The following is a 23,745-nucleotide window of genomic DNA, read 5'->3' on the forward strand; positions in this document are numbered from 1 at the left end:
GTATATTGTACATATTACATATTGTTGTGAAAGTGTCTGTTACTACATTATATATATACTTGCAGTGTGTATATTCTACATATTACATATTGTTATGAAGGTGTCTGTTACTACATTATATATGTACTTGCAGTGTGTATATTGTACATATTACATATTGTTATGAAGGTGTCTGTTACTACATTATATATATACTTGCAGTGTGTATATTGTACATATTACATATTGTTATGAAGGTGTCTGTTACTACATTATATATATACTTGCAGTGTATATATTGTACATATTACATATTGTTATGAAGGTGTCAGTTACTACATTATATATATACTTGCAGTGTGTATATAAAACATTGATGTAGGGTTTTAAAGTTGTTCAGAAACTTGGAAAGCTACAATGTTGACTCCCATCAGCCACATCTTTCAAGTGTTTTTTTTAATCATCTTTAAATAAATAAATGATAAATGGGTTATACTTGTATAGCGCTTTTCTACCTTCAAGGTACTCAAAGCGCTTTGACAGTATTTCCACATTTACCCATTCACACACACATTCACACACTGATGGCGGGAGCTGCCATGCAAGGCGCTAACCAGCACCCATCAGAGGCAAAGGGTGAAGTGTCTTGCCCAAGGACACAACGGACGTGACTAGGAAGGTAGAAGTTGGGAATTGAACCCCAGTAACCAGCAACACTCCGATTGCTGGCACAGCCACTCTACCAACTTCGCCACGCCGTCCCTTTAAAATCCTAAAAAATAAATGCATGTTCTTGTCTCTCCAAAAAATTGTGAACAATGGGCAACATTCCAAAAAAGTGCTTTCTGCCTTCAATCGCCGAGTTGTGATTAGCTAAGGCCATGTTGATTTTTTAATGCTTCTGGACATCAAATTGAATGCTTTTTAATGCCATTTAAGGCCTTAATTTTTGCAAAACCCATTTATTGACTTAATGCTAACCCCGCTGACATACAAAACACAACAACTCTAACCCCAAGTTGCGCCATCTTACTATTGAGAATAATATGTAGGTGAGCTCAGGTCATAATTCTGTACATTTCCATACTACACTTTGAGACAGCGCCCTCCGGTGGCGAGACATTAATGCAACAAACTATTTTTAAGTGTTTTGCAATCGCCACCTTTAATAGTAAAGTCAGGGTAGAGCAGATTAGCCTACAATAGTAATCAACTGCCTCCTTTTTATTGTTTTGTAGAGGCTAAAATCTTGTTTTGTTCAAAAGAACATACTTTCAAGTCAACCACGTTTGTCCTGCACTGCAACTGGAGTCACCATCTTGGTGTTTTTCTCCCCCAGAGAGCAGCCCATCTTCAGCACTCGGGCGCATGTCTTCCAGATCGACCCGGCCACCAAGAGGAACTGGATCCCTGCCAGCAAGCATGCGGTCAGCGTGTCCTTCTTCTACGACTGCGGCCGTAACGTCTACCGCATCATCAGCGTGGGCGGCACCAAGGTAGGGAGCGTAGTTATGTTTCACCTCAAACTAGAAGAGGACCTGGTGGCACACTTGGAACAGCCGAGCTTTAAGACGTGTTGGTGTTAACGAAGCCAGCGTCCAACAGAAGGTCTCTGTTTGGATTTGGATTATGAAGGTCACATGAGGAGGGGGAAGGGCGTTCATCTGATCTCTTAGCACCTCCAGTCTGACCCACTTCCTGCCTCCCAGTAGGCCGAGCGGAGTGGTGGCAGTTGTCCCATCAACCATCCAATCCTGCCAGACCCATGTTTGTTTTTTTTAATCTTTTTGCCTCCAAGCGTAATAATCTTCACTGCTCAATGCGTCCACACTGTTATGTCACTAAAACATGTCTCTGTCAAGGCATCCATCATTTTATGTCTACCATGTCACTGCATCCATCATTGTATCAACCATGTCACTGCATCTATCATTTTACTTTAACCATGTCACTGCATCCATCATTTTATGTCAACCATGTCACTGCATCCATCATTGTATCAACCATGTCACTGCATCTATCATTTTACGTTACCCATGTCACTGCATCCATCATTTTATGTCAACCATGTCACTGCATTCATCATTGTATCAACCATGTCACTGCATCCATCATTTTACTTTAACCATGTCACTGCATCCATCATTTTATGTCAACCATGTGACTTTATCCATCATTTTGTCAACCATGTCACTGCATCCATCATTTTATGTCAACCATGTGACTTTATCCATCATTTTGTCAACCATGTCACTGCATCCATCATTTTATGTCAACCATGTGACTTTATCCATCATTTTGTCAACCATGTCACTGCATCCATCATTTTATGTCAACCATGTCAATGCATTCATCATTGTATCAACCATGTCACTGCATTCATCATTGTATCAACCATGTCACTGCATCCATCATTTTATGTCAACCATGTGACTTTATCCATCATTTTGTCAACCATGTCACTGCATCCATCATTTTATGTCAACCATGTCAATGCATTCATCATTGTATCAACAATGTCACTGCATCCATCATTTTATGTCAACCATGTCAATGCATTCATCATGTTACGTCAACCATGTCATTGCATCCATCATTTTGTCAACTATGTCACTGCATCCATCATTTTACTTTACCCATGTCACTGCATCCATCATTTTATGTCAACCATGTCACTGCATTCATCATTGTATCAATCATGTCACTGCATCCATCATTTTACTTTAACCATGTCACTGCATCCATCATTTTATGTCAACCATGTGACTTTATCCATCATTTTACTTTAACCATGTCACTGCATCCATCATTTTATGTCAACCACGTGACTTTATCCATCATTTTGTCAACAATGTCACTGCATCCATCATTTTATGTCAACCATGTCAATGCATTCATCATGTTACGTCAACCATGTCATTGCATCCATCATTTTGTCAACAATGTCACTGCATCCATCATTTTACTTTAACCATGTCACTGCATCCATCATTTTATGTCAACCATGTGACTTTATCCATCATTTTGTCAACCATGTCACTGCATCCATCATTTTATGTCAACCATGTGACTTTATCCATCATTTTATGTCAACCATGTCACTGCATCCATGATTTTATGTCAACCATGTCAATGCATTCATCATTGTATCAACCATGTCACTGCATTCATCATTGTATCAACCATGTCACTGCATCCATCATGTTACATCAACCATGTCATTGCATCCATCATTTTGTCAACTATGTCACTGCATCCATCATTTTGTGTCAACCATGTAACTGCATCCATCATTTTATGTCAACCAAGACACTGCATCCATCATGTTATGTCCACTGTCACTGCATCCATCATTTTGTGTCAACCATGTCACTGCATCCATCATGTTATGTCAACCATGTCATTGCATCCATCATGCTATGTCAACTATGTCACTGCATCCATCATTTTATGTCAACTATGTCACTGCATCCATCATTTTATGTCAACTATGTCACTGCATCCATCATGTTATGTCAACCATGTCATTGCAGCCATCATTTTATGTCAACCATGTAACTGCATATGTCAACTATGTCACTGCATCCATCATGTTATGTCAACCATGTCACTGCATCCATCATTTTATGTCAACCATGTCATTGCATCCATCATTTTATGTCAACTATGTCACTGCATCCATCATTTTATGTCAACTATGTCACTGCATCCATCATTTTATGTCAACTATGTCACTGCATCCATCATGTTATGTCAACCATGTCATTGCAGCCATCATTTTATGTCAACCATGTAACTGCATCCATCATGGTATGTCAACCATGTCACTGCATCCATCATTTTATGTCAACTATGTCACTGCATTCATCAGTTTGTCAACCGTGTAACTGCATCCATCATGGTATGTAAACCATGTCATTGCATCCATCATTTTATGTCAACTATGTCACTGCATCCATCATTTTATATCAACTATGTCACTGCATCCATCATTTTATGTCAACCAAGACACTACATCCATCATGTTATGTCCACTATGTCACTGTATCCATAATTTTGTGTCAACCATGTCACTGCATCCATCATTTTGTGTCAACCACGTCACTGCATCCATCAGTTATGTCAACCATGTCATTTCAGCCATCATTTTATGTCAACCATGTCATTTCAGCCATCATTTTATGTCAACCATGTCACTGCATCCATCATTTTATGTCAACTTTGTCACTGCATCCATCATTTTGTCAACTGTGTCACTGCATTCATCAGTTTGTGTCAATCATGTCACTGCATCCATTATTGTATGTCAACCAAGACACTGCATCCATCATGTTGTCCACTACGTCACTGCATCCATCATGTTATGTCCACTACGTCACTGCATCCATCATGTTATGTCCACTACGTCACTGCATCCATCATGTTATGTCCACTACGTCACTGCATCCATCATGTTATGTCCACTACGTCACTGCATCCATCATGTTATGTCAACCATGTCACTGCATCCATCATGTTATGTCAACCATGTTACTGCATCCATCATGTTATGTCATAATTGACATAACATGATGGATGCAGTGACATGGTTGACGTAACATGTTGGATGCAGTAACGTGGTTGACATAACATGATGGATGCAATGACTAGGTTGACATAAAATGATGGATGCAGTGACATGGTTGACGGAACACAATGGATGCAGTGACATAGTTGACATAATATGATGGAGGCAGTGCATCCAACATGTTATGTCAAATATGTCACTGCATCCATCATGTTATGTCAACTATGTCACTGCATCCATCATTTTATGTCAACTAAGACACTGCATCCATCATGTTATGTCCACTATGTCACTGTAGCCATCATTTTGTGTCAAACATGTCACTGCATCCATCATTTTGTGTCAACCACGTCACTGCATCCATAATGTTATGTCCATTACGTCATTCATCCATCATGTTATGTCCACTACGTCACTGCATCCATCATGTTATGTCCACTATGTCACTGCATCCATTATGTTATGTCAACCACGTTACTGCATCCATCATGTTACGTCAACCACGTCACTGCATCCATCATGTTATGTCAACCACGTTACTGCATCCATCATGTTACGTCATCATGTTATGTCATAATTGACATAACATGATGGATGCAGTGACATGGTTGACGTAACATGATGGATGCAGTAACGTGGTTGACATAACATGATGGATGCAATGACATAGTTGACATAATATGATGGAGGCAGTGCATCCAACATGTTATGTCAACTATGTCACTGCATCCATCATGTTATGTCAACTATGTCACTGCATCCATAATTTTATGTCAACTATGTCACTGCATCCATCATTTTATGTCAACCAAGACACTGCATCCATCATGTTATGTCCACCACGTCACTGCATCCATCATGTTATGTCCACTCTGTCACTGCATCCATCATGTTATGTCCACTACGTCACTGCATCCATCATGTTATGTCAACCACGTTACTGCATCCATCATGTTACGTCAACCACGTCACTGCATCCATCATGTTATGTCCACTCTGTCACTGCATCCATCATGTTATGTCCACTACGTCACTGCATCCATCATGTTATGTCAACCACGTTACTGCATCCATCATGTTATGTCAACCACGTTACTGCATCCATCATGTTATGTCAACCACGTTACTGCATCCATCGTGTTACGTCAACCACGTCACGGCATCCGTCATGTTATGTCCACTCTGTCACTGCATCCATCATGTTATGTCCACTACGTCACTGCATCCATCATGTTATGTCAACCACATTACTGCATCCATCATGTTACGTCAACCACGTCACGGCATCCATCATGTTATGTCCACTCTGTCACTGCATCCATCATGTTATGTCCACTACGTCACTGCATCCATCATGTTATGTCAACCACGTTACTGCATCCATCATGTTACGTCAACCACGTCACTGCATCCATCATGTTATGTCAACCACGTTACTGCATCCATCATGTTATGTCAACCACGTTACTGCATCCATCGTGTTACGTCAACCATGTCACTGCATCCATCATTTTGTGTCAACCATATAGTTGACATAACATAATGGATGCAGAAACATGGTTGACGTAACATGATGGATGCAGTCACATGGTTGACGGAACACAATGGATGCAGTGACATAGTTGACATAATTTGATGGAGGCAGTGCATCCAACATGTTATGTCAAATATGTCACTGCATCCATCATGTTATGTCAACTATGTCACTGCATCCAACACATGTCATGACGACCATGCTACTGCCTCCAGTGTGTCATGGCAGCCATGACAACCAGACAGGCAGACGGCACAGAGTCTGTGTCATAATGTTCTGGAAAGGAAAATAGGGACGGAGGCTGAAAAGCTTCTTCCAAAGCCTCCCCTGGCCTGCAATCTCAGGATTTGAAGTCTGGGCCGTCGTTGTCGCACATGGAGATGACGTCACACGCTTTATAAATAGCTTTGCTCTAATATCTTTTCATAACGAGCGCCAGAGGGGCTGAATTGGCTTCAACCAACCTGGTGCATGTGCAGAGAGCAACATCCAACATTTACAAAACCCAAAACCAGTGAAGTTGTCACGTTGTGTAAATGGTAAATAAAAACAGAATGCAGTGATTTGCAAATCCTTTTCAACTTATATTCAATTGAATAGACTGCAAAGACAAGATATTTCATGTTCCAACTGGAAAACTTTATTTTTTACAAATATTAGCTCATTTGGAATTTGATGCCTGCAACATGTCTCAAAAAAGCTGGCACAAGTGGCAAAAAAGACTGAGAAAGTTGAGGAAGGCTCATCAAACACTTATTTGGAACATTCCACAGGTGAACAGGCTAATTGGGAACATGTGGGTGCCATGATTGGGTATAAAAGTCATTCACAAACAAGGATGGGGCGAGAGTCACCACTCAACAAATGCGTGAGCAAATTGTCGAACAGTTTAAGAACAACATTTCTCAACCAGCTATTGCAAGGAATTTAGGGATTTCACCATCTATGGTCCGTAATATCATCAAAAGGTTGAGAGAGTCTGGAGAAATCACTGCACGTAAACGGCAAGGCCTTGACTTCGATCCCTCAGGCGGTACTGCATCAAAAAGCGACATCCGTGTGTAAAGGATATCACCACATGGGCTCAGGAACACGTCAGAAACCCAATGTCAGTAACTACAGTTGGTCGCTACATCTGTTAGTGCAAGTTAAAACTCTACTATGCAAAGCGAAAGCCATTTATCAACAACACCCAGAAACGCCGCTGGCTTTGCAAGGCCAGAGCTCATCTAAGATGGACCGATGCAAAGTGTAAAAGTGTTCTGTGGTCTGACGAGTCCACATTCCAATTTTTTTTTGGAAACCGTGGACATTGTGTCCTCCAGACCAAAGAGGAAAAGAACCATCCGGACTGGCACAAAGTTGAAAAGCCAGCATCTGTGATGGTATGGGGGTGTATTAGTGCCCAAGACATGGGTAACTTACACATCTGTGAAGGCGCCATTAATGCTGAAAGGTACATACAGGTTTTGGAGCAACATATGTTGCCATCCAAGCAACATTACCATGGACGCCCCTGCTTATTTCAGCAAGACAATGCCAAGTCCACATGCTACAACAGTGTGGCTTCATGGTAAAAGAGTGCGGGTACTAGACTGGCCTCTCTGTAGTCCAGACCTGTCTCCCATTGAAAATGTGTGGCGCATTATGAAGCCTAAAATACCACAACGGAGACCCCCGGACTGTTGAACAACTTAAGCTGTACATCAAGCAAGCAACCTGAATCTCGTTATATGCAAATATAATGACAATAAAGTCCATTCTATTCTATTCTATTATACAAACCCCGTTTCCATATGAGTTGGGAAATTGTGTTAGATGTAAATATAAACGGAATACAATGATTTGCAAATCCTTTTCAACCCATTTTCAATTGAATGCACTACAAAGACAAGATATTTAAAGTTCAAACTCATAAACTTTTTTTTTTTTTTGCAAATAATAATTAACTTAGAATTTCATGGCTGCAACACGTGCCAAAGTAGTTGGGAAAGGGCATGTTCACCACTGTGTTACATGGCCTTTCCTTTTAACAACACTCAGTAAACGTTTGGGATCTGAGGAGACACATTTTTGAAGCTTCTCAGGTGGAATTCTTTCCCATTCTTGCTTGATGTACAGCTTAAGTTGTTCAACAGTCCGGGGGTCTCCCTTGTGGTATTTTAGGCTTCATAATGCGCCACACATTTTCAATGGGAGACAGGTCTGGACTACAGGCAGGCCAGTCTAGTACCCGCACTCTTTTACTATGAAGCCACGTTGATGTAACACGTGGCTTGGCATTGTCTTGCTGAAATAAGCAGGGGCGTCCATGATAACGTTGCTTGGATGGCAACATATGTTGCTCCAAAACCTGTATGTACCTTTCAGCATTAATGGTGCCTTCACAGATGTGTAAGTTACCCATGTCTTGGGCACTAATACACCCCCATACCATCACAGATGCTGGCTTTTACACTTTGCGCCTATAACAATCCGGATGGTTCTTTTCCTCTTTGGTCCGGAGGACACGACGTCCACAGTTTCCAAAAACAATTTGAAATGTGGACTCGTCAGACCACAGAACACTTTTCCACTTTGTATCAGTCCATCTTAGATGAGCTCAGGCCCAGCGAAGCCGACTGCGTTTCTGGGTGTTGTTGATAAACGGTTTTCGCCTTGCATAGGAGAGTTTTAACTTGCACTTACAGATGTAGCGACCAACTGTAGTTACTGACAGTGGTTTTCTGAAGTGTTCCTGAGCCCATGTGGTGATATCCTTTACACACTGATGTCGCTTGTTGATGCAGTTCAGCCTGAGGGATCGAAGGTCACGGGCTTAGCTGCTTACGTGCAGTGATTTCTCCAGATTCTCTGAACCCTTTGATGATATTACGGAGCGTAGATGGTGAAATCCCTAAATTCCTTGCAATAGCTGGTTGAGAAAGGTTTTTCTTAAACTGTTCAACAATTTGCTCACGCATTTGTTGACAAAGTGGTGACCCTCGCCCCATCCTTGTTTGTGAATGACTGAGCATTTCATGGAATCTACTTTTATACCCAATCATGGCACCCACCTGTTCCCAATTTGCCTGTTCACCTGTGGGATGTTCCAAATAAGTGTTTGATGAGCATTCCTCAACTTTATCAGTATTTATTGCCACCTTTCCCAACTTCTTTGTCACGTGTTGCTGGCATCAAATTCTAAAGTTAATGATTATTTGCAAAAAAAAAAAAGTTTATCAGTTTGAACATCAAATATGTTGTCTTTGTAGCATATTCAACTGAATATGGGTTGAAAATGATTTGCAAATCATTGTATTCCGTTTATATTTACATCTAACACAATTTCCCAACTCATATGGAAACGGGGTTTGTAGTCACCGAGGGAGCAGGAACACTACAACAGTTTTTGTTTCAGGACAAATTGCTTGGGAAGGCAACATTTTCACAATGAATGTTGAAGAATGCAAATACAGAACATATAAGTTATACGCACAAAAATAATATACTTTTATCTTTCACAATTGGGACAATGCTCTTTATTTTAAATCAATCAGTAAATACCAAGATCTTTACTCAATAAAATGCAACCAGAGATGCTCTTTTCCGCCCTGCAGGCCATCATCAACTGTATCGTGACACCCAGCATGACGTTCACCAAGACGTCCCAGAAGTTTGGTCAGTGGGCCGACAGTCGGGCCAACACGGTCTACGGTCTGGGCTTTGCCACAGAGCAGCAGCTCCACCAGGTGACCGCGCCCGACCGCACCCCAAAATGCACTTTTTAATCCCAAAGTGAACTTCTGATGGTAGCGTTGTGTGTGTGTGTGTGTGTGTGTGTGTGTGTGTGTGTGTGTGTGTGTGTGTGTGTGTGTGTGTGTGTGTGTGTGTGTGTGTGTGTGTGTGTGTGTGTGTGTGTGTGTGTGTGTGTGTGTGTGTGTGTGTGTGTGTGTGTGTGTGTGAGAAGTTTGCAGACAAGTTCAAAGAGGTGAAGGACGCAGCTCGTCTGGCCAGAGAGAAGTCACAAGACAAAGAACTGGCCAACACCGCCCTCAGCATCGCTGCACCTCAGGTGAGCAACCAGACAGTAATGCCTGCTTGTAGACAACCACAATGTAAACTGCATTGATGTTCCATTACAAACAATTCAAATGACATCACTAAAAAAAGTATTTGCTCATGATTGAAGCATTTAATACTGATAAAGTTCTCATCAACCGCCCAATCCTGCCAGGACTCATGTTTTTGACTCCAAGCGTAATCTTCACTGCTCAATGCGTCCACAATATTATGTCACTAAAACATGTCTCTGTCAAGGCATCCATCATTTGATGTCAACCATGTTACTGCATCCATCATTTTATTTCAACCATGTCACTGCATCCATCACTTTATGTCAACCATGTCACTGCATCCATCATTTTATGTCAACCATGTCACTGCATCCATCATGTTATGTCAACCCTGTCACTGCATCCATCATTTTACATCAACCATGTCACTGCATCCATCATTTTACATCAACCATGTCACTGCATCCATCATTTAATGTTAACCATGTCACTGCATCCAACATGTTACATCAACCATGTCACTGCATCCATCATGTTACGTCAACTATGTCATGGCATCCATCATGTTACGTCAACTATGTCATGGCATCCATCATGTTACGTCAACCCTGTCACTGCATCCATCATTTTATGTCAACCATGTCATTGCATCCATCATTTTACATCAACCATGTCACTGCATCCATCATTTTACATCAACCATGTCACTGCATCCATCATTTAATGTTAACCATGTCACTGCATCCAACATGTTACATCAACCATGTCACTGCATCCATCATGTTACGTCAACTATGTCATGGCATCCATCATGTTACGTCAACTATGTCATGGCATCCATCATGTTACGTCAACCCTGTCACTGCATCCATCATTTTATGTCAACCATGTCACTGCATCCATCATGTTACGTCAACAATGTCACTGCATCCATCATGTTACATCAACCATGTCACTGCATCCATCATTTAATGTTAACCATGTCACTGCATCCATCATGTTACGTCAACCCTGTCACTGCATCCATCATGTTACATCAACAATGTCACTGCATCCATCATGTTACGTCAACAATGTCACTGCATCCATCATGTTACGTCAACCCTGTCACTGCATCCATTATTTTATGTCAACCATGTCACTGCATCCATCATGTTACGTCAACAATGTCACTGCATCCATCATGTTACATCAACCATGTCACTGCATCCATCATTTAATGTTAACCATGTCACTGCATCCATCATGTTATGTCAACCCTGTCACTGCATCCATCATGTTACATCAACAATGTCACTGCATCCATCATGTTACGTCAACCATGTCACTGCATCCATCATTTTATGTCAACCATGTCATTGCATCCATCATGTTATGTCAACCCTGTCACTGCATCCATCATGTTACATCAACAATGTCACTGCATCCATCATGTTACGTCAACCCTGTCACTGCATCCATCATGTTACATCAACAATGTCACTGCATCCATCATGTTACGTCAACAATGTCACTGCATCCATCATGTTACGTCAACCCTGTCACTGCATCCATTATTTTATGTCAACCATGTCACTGCATCCATCATGTTACGTCAACAATGTCACTGCATCCTTCATGTTACATCAACCATGTCACTGCATCCATCATTTAATGTTAACCATGTCACTGCATCCATCATGTTATGTCAACCCTGTCACTGCATCCATCATGTTACATCAACAATGTCACTGCATCCATCATGTTACGTCAACCATGTCACTGCATCCATCATTTTATGTCAACCATGTCATTGCATCCATCATGTTACGTCAACCCTGTCACTGCATCCATTATATTATGTCAACCACGTCACTGCATCCATCACGTTACGTCAACGATGTTACTGCATCCATCATGTTACATCAACCATGTCACTGCATCCATCATTTTATGTCAACCATGTCACTGCGTCCATCATGTTACGTCAACTATGTCATGGCATCCATCATGTTACGTCAACCCTGTCACTGCATCCATCATGTTACGTCAACCCTGTCACTGCATCCATCATTTTATGTCAACCATGTCACTGCGTCCATCATGTTACGTCAACTATGTCATGGCATCCATCATGTTACGTCAACCCTGTCACTGCATCCATCATGTTACGTCAACCCTGTCACTGCATCCATCATGTTACGTCAACCATGTTACTGCATCCATCATGTTACGTTAACCATGTCACTGCATCCATCATTTTATGTCAACCATGTCACTGCATCCATCATTTAATGTCAACCATGTCACTGCATCCATCATTTTACGTCCACCATGTCACTGCTTCCATCATTTTACGTCAACCATGTCACTGCATCCATCATGTTACGTCAACTATGTCATGGCATCCATCATGTTACGTCAACCCTGTCACTGCATCCATCATGTTACGTCAACCATGTCACTGCATCCATCATGTTACGTCAACCATGTCACTGCATCCATCATGTTACGTCAACAATGTCACTGCATCCATCATGTTACGTCAACTATGTCATGGCATCCATCATGTTACGTCAACCCTGTCACTGCATCCATCATTTTATGTTAACCATGTCACTGCATCCATCATGTTATGTCAACAATGTCACTGCATCCATCATGTTACGTCAACCATGTCACTGCATCCATCATTTTATGTCAACCATGTCATTGCTTCCATCATGTTACGTCAACCCTGTCACTGCATCCATCATGTTATGTCAACCACGTCACTGCATCCATTACGTTACGTCAACGATGTTACTGCATCCATCATGTTACATCAACCATGTCACTGCATCCATCATTTTATGTCAACCATGTCATTGCTTCCATCATGTTACGTCAACCCTGTCACTGCATCCATCATGTTATGTCAACCACGTCACTGCATCCATTACGTTACGTCAACGATGCTACTGCATCCATCATGTTACATCAACCATGTCACTGCATCTATCATGTTATGTCAACCATGTCACTGCATCCATCATGTTACGTCAACGAAGTCACTGCATCCATCATGTTACGTCAACCATGTCGCTGCATCCATCATGTTATGTCAACTATGTCACTGCATCCAACATGTTATGTCAACCATGTCATGGCATCCATCATGTTACGTCAACCCTGTCACTGCATCCATCATGTTACGTTAACCCTGTCACTGCATCCATCATGTTATGCCAACCATGTCACTGCATCCATCATTTTATGTCAACCATGTCACTGCATCCATCATTTTATGTCAACCATGTCACTGCATCCATCGTGTTATGTCAACCATGTCACTGCATCCATCATGTTATGTCAACCATGTCACTGCATCCATCATGTTACGTCAACCCTGTCACTGCATCCATCATGTTACGTCAACCCTGTCACTGCATCCATCATGTTACGTCAACCCTGTCACTGCATCCATCATGTTACATCAACCCTGTCACTGCATCCATCATGTTACGTCAAACCTGTCACTGCATCCATCATTTTATGTCAACCCTGTCACTGCATCCATCATGTTACGTCAACCCTGTCACTGCATCCATTATGTTACGTTAACCCTGTCACTGCATCCATCATGTTATGTCAACCATGTCACTGCATCCATCATTTTATGTCAACCATGTCACTGCATCCATCATGTTACGTCAACCAAGTCACTTCATCCATCATGTTACGTCAACCATGTTGCTGCATTCATCATGTTACGTCAACCCTGTCACTGCATCCATCATGTTATGTCAACTATGTCACTGCATCCAACATGTTATGTCAACTATGTCACTGCATCCAACATGTTATGTCAACAATGTCATGGCATCCATCATGTTACGTCAAACCTGTCACTGCATCCATCATGTTACGTTAACCCTGTCACTGCATCCATCATGTTATGTCAACCATGTCACTGCATCCATCATTTTATGTCAACGATGTCACTGCATCCGTCTATTTATGTCAACCATGTCACTGCATTCATCATGTTACGTCAACCCTGTCACTGCATCCATCATGTTATGTCAACCCTGTCACTGCATCCATCATGTTATGTCAACGGTGTCACTGCATCCATCATTTTATGTCAACAATGTCACTGCATCCATCATTTTATGTCAACCATGTCACTGCAGTCATCATGTTACGTCAACCCTGTCACTGCATCCATCATGTTATGTCAACTATGTCACTGCATCCAACATATTATGTCAACTATGTCACTGCATCCAACACGTTATGTCAACTGTGTCAAGGCATCCATCATGTTACGTCAACCCTGTCACTGCATCCATCATGTTATGGCAACCATGTCACTGCATTCATCATGTTACGTCAACCCTGTCACTGCATCCATTATTTTATGTCAATTATGTCACTGCCTCCAACATGTTATGTCAACTATGCCACTGCATCCAACATGTTATGTCAACCATGTCACTGCATCCATCATTTTATGTCAACTATGTCACTGCATCCATCTTATGTCAAGTATGTCACTGCATCCATCATGTTATGTCAACCACATCACTTAAGGATAATTGTTTGTTAACAATTATCGTTTACACCAAATGGTTTATCGTGGCTAGAAAAACACATGTCAGATGTAAATGTTTCAATGACGATAATAAGTCTGAATCCCAACACATATTTCCTTTTGTTTGAAAGAGTTCATTTATTTCAGCGTATTTCAAATCAAAATGGATATTCTATAGATTCACTATTCTGAACTATTTCAATCTATTTCTTAATCATGTTGATGATTGTTGCTTGCAGATGATAAAACACCTTGAATTCTGTGTCTTCTACAATATAAAAAAAAAGTCATTTTTCCGCATGAGAGAATGGTCTTTTGGTTTGGTTTACAGTTTTCCTTAAAAATCTTATAGAACAGTTCCAACAAAAAACAAAATCCTATGAAAATATAAGTAATTTTTTTTATTAGAAATAAAGCGAATGCATGTCTTCCGTTTCAGATACCCAATTACATTAAAACAAAACATATTTGAAATATAATAATTATAGTTTTGAATGCTGAAACAATGTCAAATATATACCAATTACTAATAAAATGGATAAATAAACAATTAACATCACGTTTTACCTTTTACAGAAGCCTCTTGATGGCAAAAACACTTCCGCACTTTGCTATTGTGCGATTAATTCCTTAAATATTAAAGTGTTTCTCACCTTTTTTATCAAAGTGCTGGCACTCGCAACTTTCTCTGGCCTATGGTAGCTTATTTTGCAGTCATAAAAAAAGAACAAAAAAACCCCCACAAACTGAGTCTGGGTTTCTTTGGTTAAGCAAACTGACTCGCTGATTACCTGCAATGTTTGGTCTGACGATAACCGAGACGGTGTGCAAAAACCAGGCAATTTTTTTTTAACGAAAATCGAGCTATTGCTGAGCCTCCAATTGGCTTTTTGTACTATTGGAATGAAAAGAGGTTTGAATCGTATTCTCAATGTATTAATATGTACACACGGAAACTGTAATATGTGACTATAAAGCAATGCGTCCAAATAAGTTAAAGTAAAGTACCAATGATTGTCACACACACACACTAGGTGTGGCGAAATTATTCTCTGCATTTGACCCATCACCCTTGATCACCCCCTGTTAGGTGAGGGGAGCAGTGAGCAGCAGCGGTGGCTGCGCCCGGGAATAATTTTTGGTAATTTAACCCCCAATTACAACCCTTGATGCTGAAATTGGAGGTTAAATCACCAAAAATGGACAAACATGTCTGTGTTCTGCACTAATCAGACTTTTTTTTTTAAACGCTATGTTCAGGAAGGTCGTGTGGGACAAAAAAAACGAGTGTACTGCTATCTCGGTTTGGCATAGCTCATGTAGTGGGTCGTGCAGGTGTGATCACAACTCCAACGACTGTACTTTTGGTGGTTCCAGCACAGGCCAAGAATAGTTGAGTGCACCTGTGTCCAGGTATTAGACAGGACCGCTGTGATAGAAGGGGAGGAAAGAAAGATGAACTGGGTCGCTTATCTCCAAGGGGAGCGACAGTGAGGAATGTAGGCCGATGGCAAATGTATCCCATGCGGCTCAGCATCCGCCGCTTCCTCTTCACCCTCACGCACGCCAGTTAGAATAATTATCGCCTCACTTCGGGGGAGTTGATACTAATGCGACTGTATAGAGTTGTGTTCCAGGCCTCTACACACTTTGCAACACGTTAACATCACTGCCCTAAACGTAGCTAAGGTGGGAAATACCGCAAATGTAATGATTTGATACCAAGTAGATACAGTTCTGGTACCGCCAGCACCGATATCGTTTACTTGAAATATTTCAAGATCATTAAATGATTTTGTGATGTTTGCTATTGATTGGTTGATCATGATTATCATCAGAAATAAACACAGGACAAAGATGTTTAGGTCAAGGGTGTCTAAACTTTTTCCACTGAGGGCCGCGAACTGAAAATACTAAGGTTAGTTTTTAACTAATGTTTTCTAATGTTGTAGAAATATTACATTTCAACATTTCAGTCAAAAATTTCCGTCAGCCTGTGACACCTAGTCATTTTGATAGTAGGCTAATATAAACACTTACATCATGTGTTGTCTTCATCATATATCATATCATATCATATGTGGGCTCTGTACTGAGGATGTCGCTGTGGCTTGTGCAGCCCTTTGAGACACTTGTGATTTAGGGCTATATAAATAAACATTGATTGATTGATTGATATCACTTATATAAGACTTTTTAAAGTAATTTTGATAGTAGGCTAATATAGACCCTTACATCATGTGTTGCCTTCATTATATCACTTATATAAGACTTTTAAAGTCATTTTGATAGCAGGCTAATATAGCTAATATAGACACTTACATCATGTGTTGCCTTCATTATATCACTTATATAAAACTTTTAAAGTCATTTTGATAGTAGGCTAATATAGCTAATATAGACACTTACATCATGTGTTGTCTTCATTATATCACTTATATAAGACTTTTAAAGTCATTTTGATAGTAGGCTAATATAGACCCTTACATCATGTGTTGCCTTCCTTATATCACTTATATAAGAATTTTAAAGTAATTTTGATAGCAGGCTAATATAGCTAATATAGACACTTACATCATGTGTTGTCTTCATTATAACACTTATATAAGACTTTTAAAATCATTTTGATGATAGGCTAATATAGACACTTATTTAATGTGTTGTCTTCATTATATCACTTATATAAGACTTTTAAAGTCATTTTGATAGTAGGCTAATATAGCTAATATAGACACTTACACATGTGTTGTCTTCATTATAACACGTTTATAAGACTTTGAAAGCCATTTTGATAGTAGGCTAATATAGCTAGTATTGACACTTACATCATGTGTTGTCTTCATTATAACACTTATATAAGACTTTTAAAGTAATTTTGATAGTAGGCTATTATAGCTAATATAGACACTTACATCATGTGTTGTCTTCATTATAACACGTTTATAAGACTTTTAAAGCCATTTTGATAGTAGGCTAATATAGCTAATATTGACACGTGTTGCCTTCATTATAACACTTATACAAGACTTTTAAAGTCATTTTGATATTAGGCTAATACAACTAAAAAACTAATAAGAAAGCCTGCACAACAGCTTTGTGTTATTAGCGTCAACAATTCAACTTTTCCTCATTACATTACACTTGTTTGCCCTTTTATTCCACTTTTTATGTTTTGTTTTTTTATGTTTATATATATATATTTTTTACTAATGGTGTATTTAGAATGTGCCATCGGCCGTTAAAAAATGTGTCCCAGGGCATCACTTTGGACAAACAAAATATTTCTATCAACACAACAAGCAATTAAAGTCTCACGTGTCCAAGGACTTGGTCCCTGAGTGGGTTAACATTATATTTATGTATTAAAGCTGCGAGCAGCATTGCACCGCAGGGTTCACGCTCGTTGGCCGTGGTCAGACCCTGACCTTAAAGCTTCACATAAGCCTAGAAGAAGATTCGATCATCTAAATTGCAGTCATAACAGTTGGATTGGTGATGGCATGGGGCACATTTTGCCATCAGGCTCCGCCCACTTCGAATGGCTATGAACAGGTACTGACTTATCAGGCACCTCAGGGCGTCATCAACATCAATTCTACCAAACATGATCAAACTTGATCAAAAAATTGATGCCACGCCCACATGTTATGGCGAAGACTAAATTTGTTGGCATCATATGTTCACCTGTATGTGTAGTGTCTGAGATTTTAACTGCCACTCATTTGACAACAGTCCCTAGGAGTAGTTTGTTAAAGTTCGACCCCTTTTTTTTGCCGAAAAATGACCAAAAACCATCGCAACACAGTTGGGCGCCGTGTCACACCCAAATGTTGTCATAGGAAAAATTTGGTCGCCATTTATCGTCACCTATATGTGTAGTAACTGCAATTTTAACCGTGACTCATTTGGCAACAGTCCCTAGGAGGATTTTGCTAAAGTACGACCCTTTTTTTTTGCCGAAAAACGGCCAAAAACCATCGGAGCAAAGTTTGGCGCCGTGCCACGCCCACATGTTATACCATAGGAAAAATGTGGTTGCAATTTATCATCGTCTATATGTGCAGTATCAGTGATTTTAACCACAACTCATTTGGCAACAGTCCCTAGGAGGAGTTCTTTAGAGTGCGACCCCTTTTTTTGCCGAAAAATGGCCAAAAACCATCGGAGCTCAGTTTGGCGCCGTGCCACGGCTACATGTTGTCATAGGAAAAATTTGGTCGCAATTTATCGTCTCCTATATGTGTAGTATCTGCAATTTTAAGCCCGACTCATTTGGCAACAGTCCCTAGGAGGAGTTTGTTAAAGTACGACCCCTTTTTTTGCTGGAAAATGGCCAAAAACCATCAGAGCAAAGTTTGGCGCCGAGCCACGCCCCATGTTATGTCATAGGAAAAATGTGGTTGCAATTTATCATCGTCTATATGTGCAGTATCAGTGATTTTAACCACAACTCATTTGGCAACAGTTCCTAGGAGGAGTTTGCTAAAGTACGACCCCTTTTTTTGCCGGAAAATGGCCAAAAACCATCGGAGCGAAGTTTGGCGCTGTGCCGCGCCCACATGTTATATCATAGGAAAAATGTAGTTGCAATTTATCGTCGCCTATATGTGTAGTATCAGCGATTATAACCACAGCTCATTTGGCAACAGTCCCTAGGAGGAGTTTGCTAGAGTACGACCCCTTTTTTTGCCGGAAAATGGCCAAAAACCATCGGAGCGAAGTTTGGCGCTGTGCCGCGCCCACATGTTATATCATAGGAAAAATGTAGTTGCAATTTATCGTCACCTATATGTGCAGTATTAGTGATTTTAACCACAACTCATTTGGCAACAGTCCCTAGGAGGAGTTCGTTTAGAGTATGACCCCTTTTTTTGCCGAAAAATGACCAAAAACCATCGGAGCAAAGTTTGGCGCCGTGCCACGCCCACAAGTTATGTCATAGAACAAATGTGGTTGCAATTTATCGTCGCCTCTATGTGTGGTATCTGCGATTTTAACCGCGACTCATTTGGCAAGAATCAGTATAAGGTCACTAGGAGGAGTTCGCTAAAATACGACCCCTTTTTTTTCGACGAAAAATCGCAGACGGAAACCAAGATGGCCGACATCCTGTCAGTTTTTGAATATGAGTTCTTGAGACTTTCATGTGCGTCCCATCATAATAGACGTCTCCTGCAATTTCCGTGTCGATAACTGAAACTTGTAGGAGGGTCTCATTTTTTTTAAATCATTTTGAAGGTGGCGCTAGAGAGCCAACTTTGAAATTTCAGTTTAGGGATCACAAAAATATTTAATATTTCGCTATACCAGATGCGCCTGCAAAATATGAAGACTTTACATGCATGCTGAGGGCCTCGAAAAGGCGTCCAAACGTATAAAAGAAAAAAACGCAGCAATTTCAAAAGGGCCCTGGTAGCTGGGGCCCTAATAATTAAAGCACATATAGTGTATTTGGAAAAATAAATATAGAAGAGACCTGAAATATCGATATTATTGATATTTGGATCGATATTATTGATATTTGGAACGATTGTTCAATAATTGATTTTTTTGTACAAATGACAAAATAAACCGAATTTTAAAAAATAACTTCATTTTTAAAACTGCATTATTTAATGTTTAATGTTTATACCAAATATGTCCTGGCTGCCAATCAAAAAACATGTCAGCTTAAACAAAAGACTTCAGTTTTAATTCCCTTAGCGCAAGTCTGAACAACATAACTAGCTTTACGTAACGCCCTCGACTCCTCTTGTTTGGATTTTTTCATGTCAGGCAAAAACTGATTTTCAAGGCAAAAACTGATTTTCAAGGTATGAACTGATTTTCAAGGTAAAAGTTGATTTTCAAGGTAAAAACAGATTTTCATGTCAATCACTGATTTTCAAGTTAAAAACAGATTTTCAAGGCAAAAACTGATTTTCAAGCTAAAAGTTGATTTTCAAGGTAAAAACCGATTTTCATGTCAATCCCTGTCAGGTTAGAAAGCCAATCCCTGAGCTCGTGGGCGGTCTGAAGGGACAAACTTCCCGCTGGGAAGCCGTTTTCCGCCTGGTGCCAGTGTTTGACTTGTCTCCATTCAATAGCACAGTGCTTCTCAAATATTAGTCACAATAACTAGTTACATTTCTCTGCAAAATAACCTCGCTATTTAAACAGGACTGCATGGCGCAACATTATTTTTGGATGCCAAAAAGTGCTTATGACAAAAAGTGCATGGAACACGTTGCTTCAAAGTATTCGAATAGAACACAGTCAGTTACAACTAGAGATGTCCGATAATATCAGCCGATAAATGCTTTAAAATGTAATATTGGAAATTATCGGTATCGGTTTCAACCTCCCGATTTTCCCAGGAGATTCCCGAATTTCAGTGCCCCTCCTGAAAATCTCCCAGGGCAACCATTCTCCCGATTTCCACCCGGACAACAATATTGGGGGAAGTGCCTTAAAGGCCTACTGAAATGATTTTTTTTTATTTAAACGGGGATAGCAGATTTATTCTATGTGTCATACTTGATCATTTCGCGATATTGCCATATTTTTGCTGAAAGGATTTAGTATAGAACGACGATAAAGATCGCAACTTTTGGTATCTGATAAAAAAAAGGCTTGCCCCTACCGGAAGTAGCGTGACGTAGTCAATTGAACATATACGCAAAGTTCCCTATTGTTTACAATGATGGCCGCATGAAGTGAGAGAGATTCGGACCGAGAAAGTGACAATTTCCCCATTAATTTGAGCGAGGATGAAAGATTTGTGGATGAGTAAAGTGCAAGTGAAGGACTAGTGGGGAGTTGAAGCTATTCAGATAGGGAAGATTCTGTGAGAGCCGGGGGTGACCTGATATTCAGCTGGGAATGACTACAACAGTAAATAAACACAAGACATATATATACTCTATTAGCCACAACACAACCAGGCTTATATTTAATATGCCACAAATTAATCCTGCATAAAAACACCTATGTGTTTGTTATGCTAGCTCCTAGCTCCTCTGCTAGCTCCTAGCTCCATAGAATGCCCCAATATAATTCAAACACCTGATCAACACACACAATCACTCAGCCCAAAAGACCGTTCACCTAACCCAAGGTTCATAAAGCTTATATATTTTTAAAAAGTTACGTACGTGACGCGCACATACGGTCAAGCTATCAAATGTTTAGCAGCCAAGGCTGCATACTCACGGTACCTGATATTCAGCTGGGAATGACTACATCAGTAAATAAACACAAGACATATATATACTCTATTAGCCACAACACAACCAGGCTTATATTTAATATGACACAAATTAATCCTGCATAAAAACACCTACGTCTTTGTTATGCTAACTCCTAGCTCCTATGCTAGCTCCTAGCTCCATAGAACACGCCAATACAATTCAAACACCTGATCAACACACACAATCACTCAGCCCAAAAGACCGTTCACCTAACCCAAGGTTCATAAAGCTTATATATTTTAAAAAAGTTACGTACATACGCAAAAAAAAAGTTGCGCTCATACGGTCAAGCGATCAAATGTTTAGAAGCCAAAGCTGCATACTCACAGTAGCACGTCTGCGTCTTTGTCATCCAAATCAAAGTAATCCTGGTAAGAGTCTGTGTTGTCCCAGTTCTCTACAGGCGTCTGTGTACCGAAGTCAAAAGTCTTCCTGGTTAGAGTCTCTGTTATCCGAGTTCTTCCATCTTGACTGCATCTTTCGGGAATGTAAACAAAGACGCGCCGGCTGTGTACTGTTGTTGCTGACTTCTTTCGAAAAATACGTCCGTTTCGCACCAACAACTTTCTTCTTTGCTTGCTCAGCTTCTTTCTCCATAATGCAATGAACATAATTGCAACAGATTCACGAACACAGATGTCCAGAATACTGTGGAATTATGAAATGAAAAGAAGAGCTTTTTCGTATTGGCTTCAATGTGGAAGGCATACCCGTGTTCCCCGGGCTACGTCACGCGCATACGTCATCCTCAGAGGCGTTTCGAACCGGAAGTTTAGCGGCAAATTTAAAATGTCACTTTATAAGTTAACCCGGCCGTATTGGCATGTGTTATAATGTTAAGATTTCATCATTGATATATAAACTATCAGACTGCGTGGTCGGTAGTAGTGGGTTTCAGTAGGCCTTTAAAGGCACTGCCTTTAGCGTCCTTTACAACCTGTCGTCACGTCCACTTTTCCTCAGTCACATAATATAAACGGCTTTTACACACACCTAAGTGAATGCAAGGCATACTTGATCAACAGCCATACAGGTCACACTGAGGGTGACCGTATAAACAACTTTAACACTGTTACAAATATGCGCCACACTGTGAACCCACACCAAACAAGAATGACAAACACATTTCGGGAGAACATCCGCATCGTAAAACAACATAAACACAACAGAACAAATACCCAGAACCCCTTGCAGCACTAACTCTTCCGGGACGCTACAATATACACCCCCCGCTACCACCAAACCCCAGGGTTGCGTGTATTTTCAATGTACGTTCAGGGTTAAGAAGGGGTTAATAACAAAACAAATTGTGCGCGCAGCAGCATTGGTGAGGGAGGGGCAGAGACAGAGAGAGAGAGAGAGAGTTATGATAAACGCGCATGCGTCGCCAGGCTCTGCTTTTTATCCATAGATTTATCACATTTAATTTTTTATTATCTATAGCAGCGGTGTCAAAAGTGTGCCGCGGAGGCCATTTGCGGCCCACAGCTAATGTTTTAAAGGCCCACCACACATTCTAAAAATACTATTAAAATAAACAAAAACATAACAAAAGTGAAATAAAAAAAGCTTAAAGGTTAAATGTAATATAGAAAAAGTTGCAATGTTGACTAATAAAACAAAGCTGTTTTTTTTCTTTTAAACTGTCATTGCTCAAAACATAATATTGAATCAAAAGCAATGTTATTATGAATTATTGACCTATCCAAGGTTCCCATTACTTCACATCAAATATTAGACTAAAAAAAATATTTTTGGTGGAAGATTTTGCAAATAAAATAACCCAAAAATGTATATTTTGTTGTTTTCTTACTGTACCGAAAATG

General features: G+C 40.2%; 1 protein-coding gene across 4 annotated transcripts in view; it reads left to right on the plus strand.

Annotated features, from left to right (window-relative positions):
• LOC133630620 (homer protein homolog 3-like) overlaps window positions 1-23,745 on the plus strand; it is a 104,460-nt gene that overhangs the window by 39,205 nt on the left and 41,510 nt on the right. For all 4 annotated transcript variants that reach the window (XM_062022213.1, XM_062022212.1, XM_062022211.1 and 1 more), the window contains 3 exons: window positions 1,319-1,475; window positions 9,680-9,811; window positions 10,030-10,134. In XM_062022213.1, coding sequence (XP_061878197.1) covers window positions 1,319-1,475; window positions 9,680-9,811; window positions 10,030-10,134 — 394 coding nt within the window. The remainder of the gene's footprint in view (window positions 1-1,318; window positions 1,476-9,679; window positions 9,812-10,029; window positions 10,135-23,745) is intronic.

Source organism: Entelurus aequoreus, linkage group LG16, assembly GCF_033978785.1.
Source record: "Entelurus aequoreus isolate RoL-2023_Sb linkage group LG16, RoL_Eaeq_v1.1, whole genome shotgun sequence".
NCBI lineage: Eukaryota > Metazoa > Chordata > Actinopteri > Syngnathiformes > Syngnathidae > Entelurus > Entelurus aequoreus.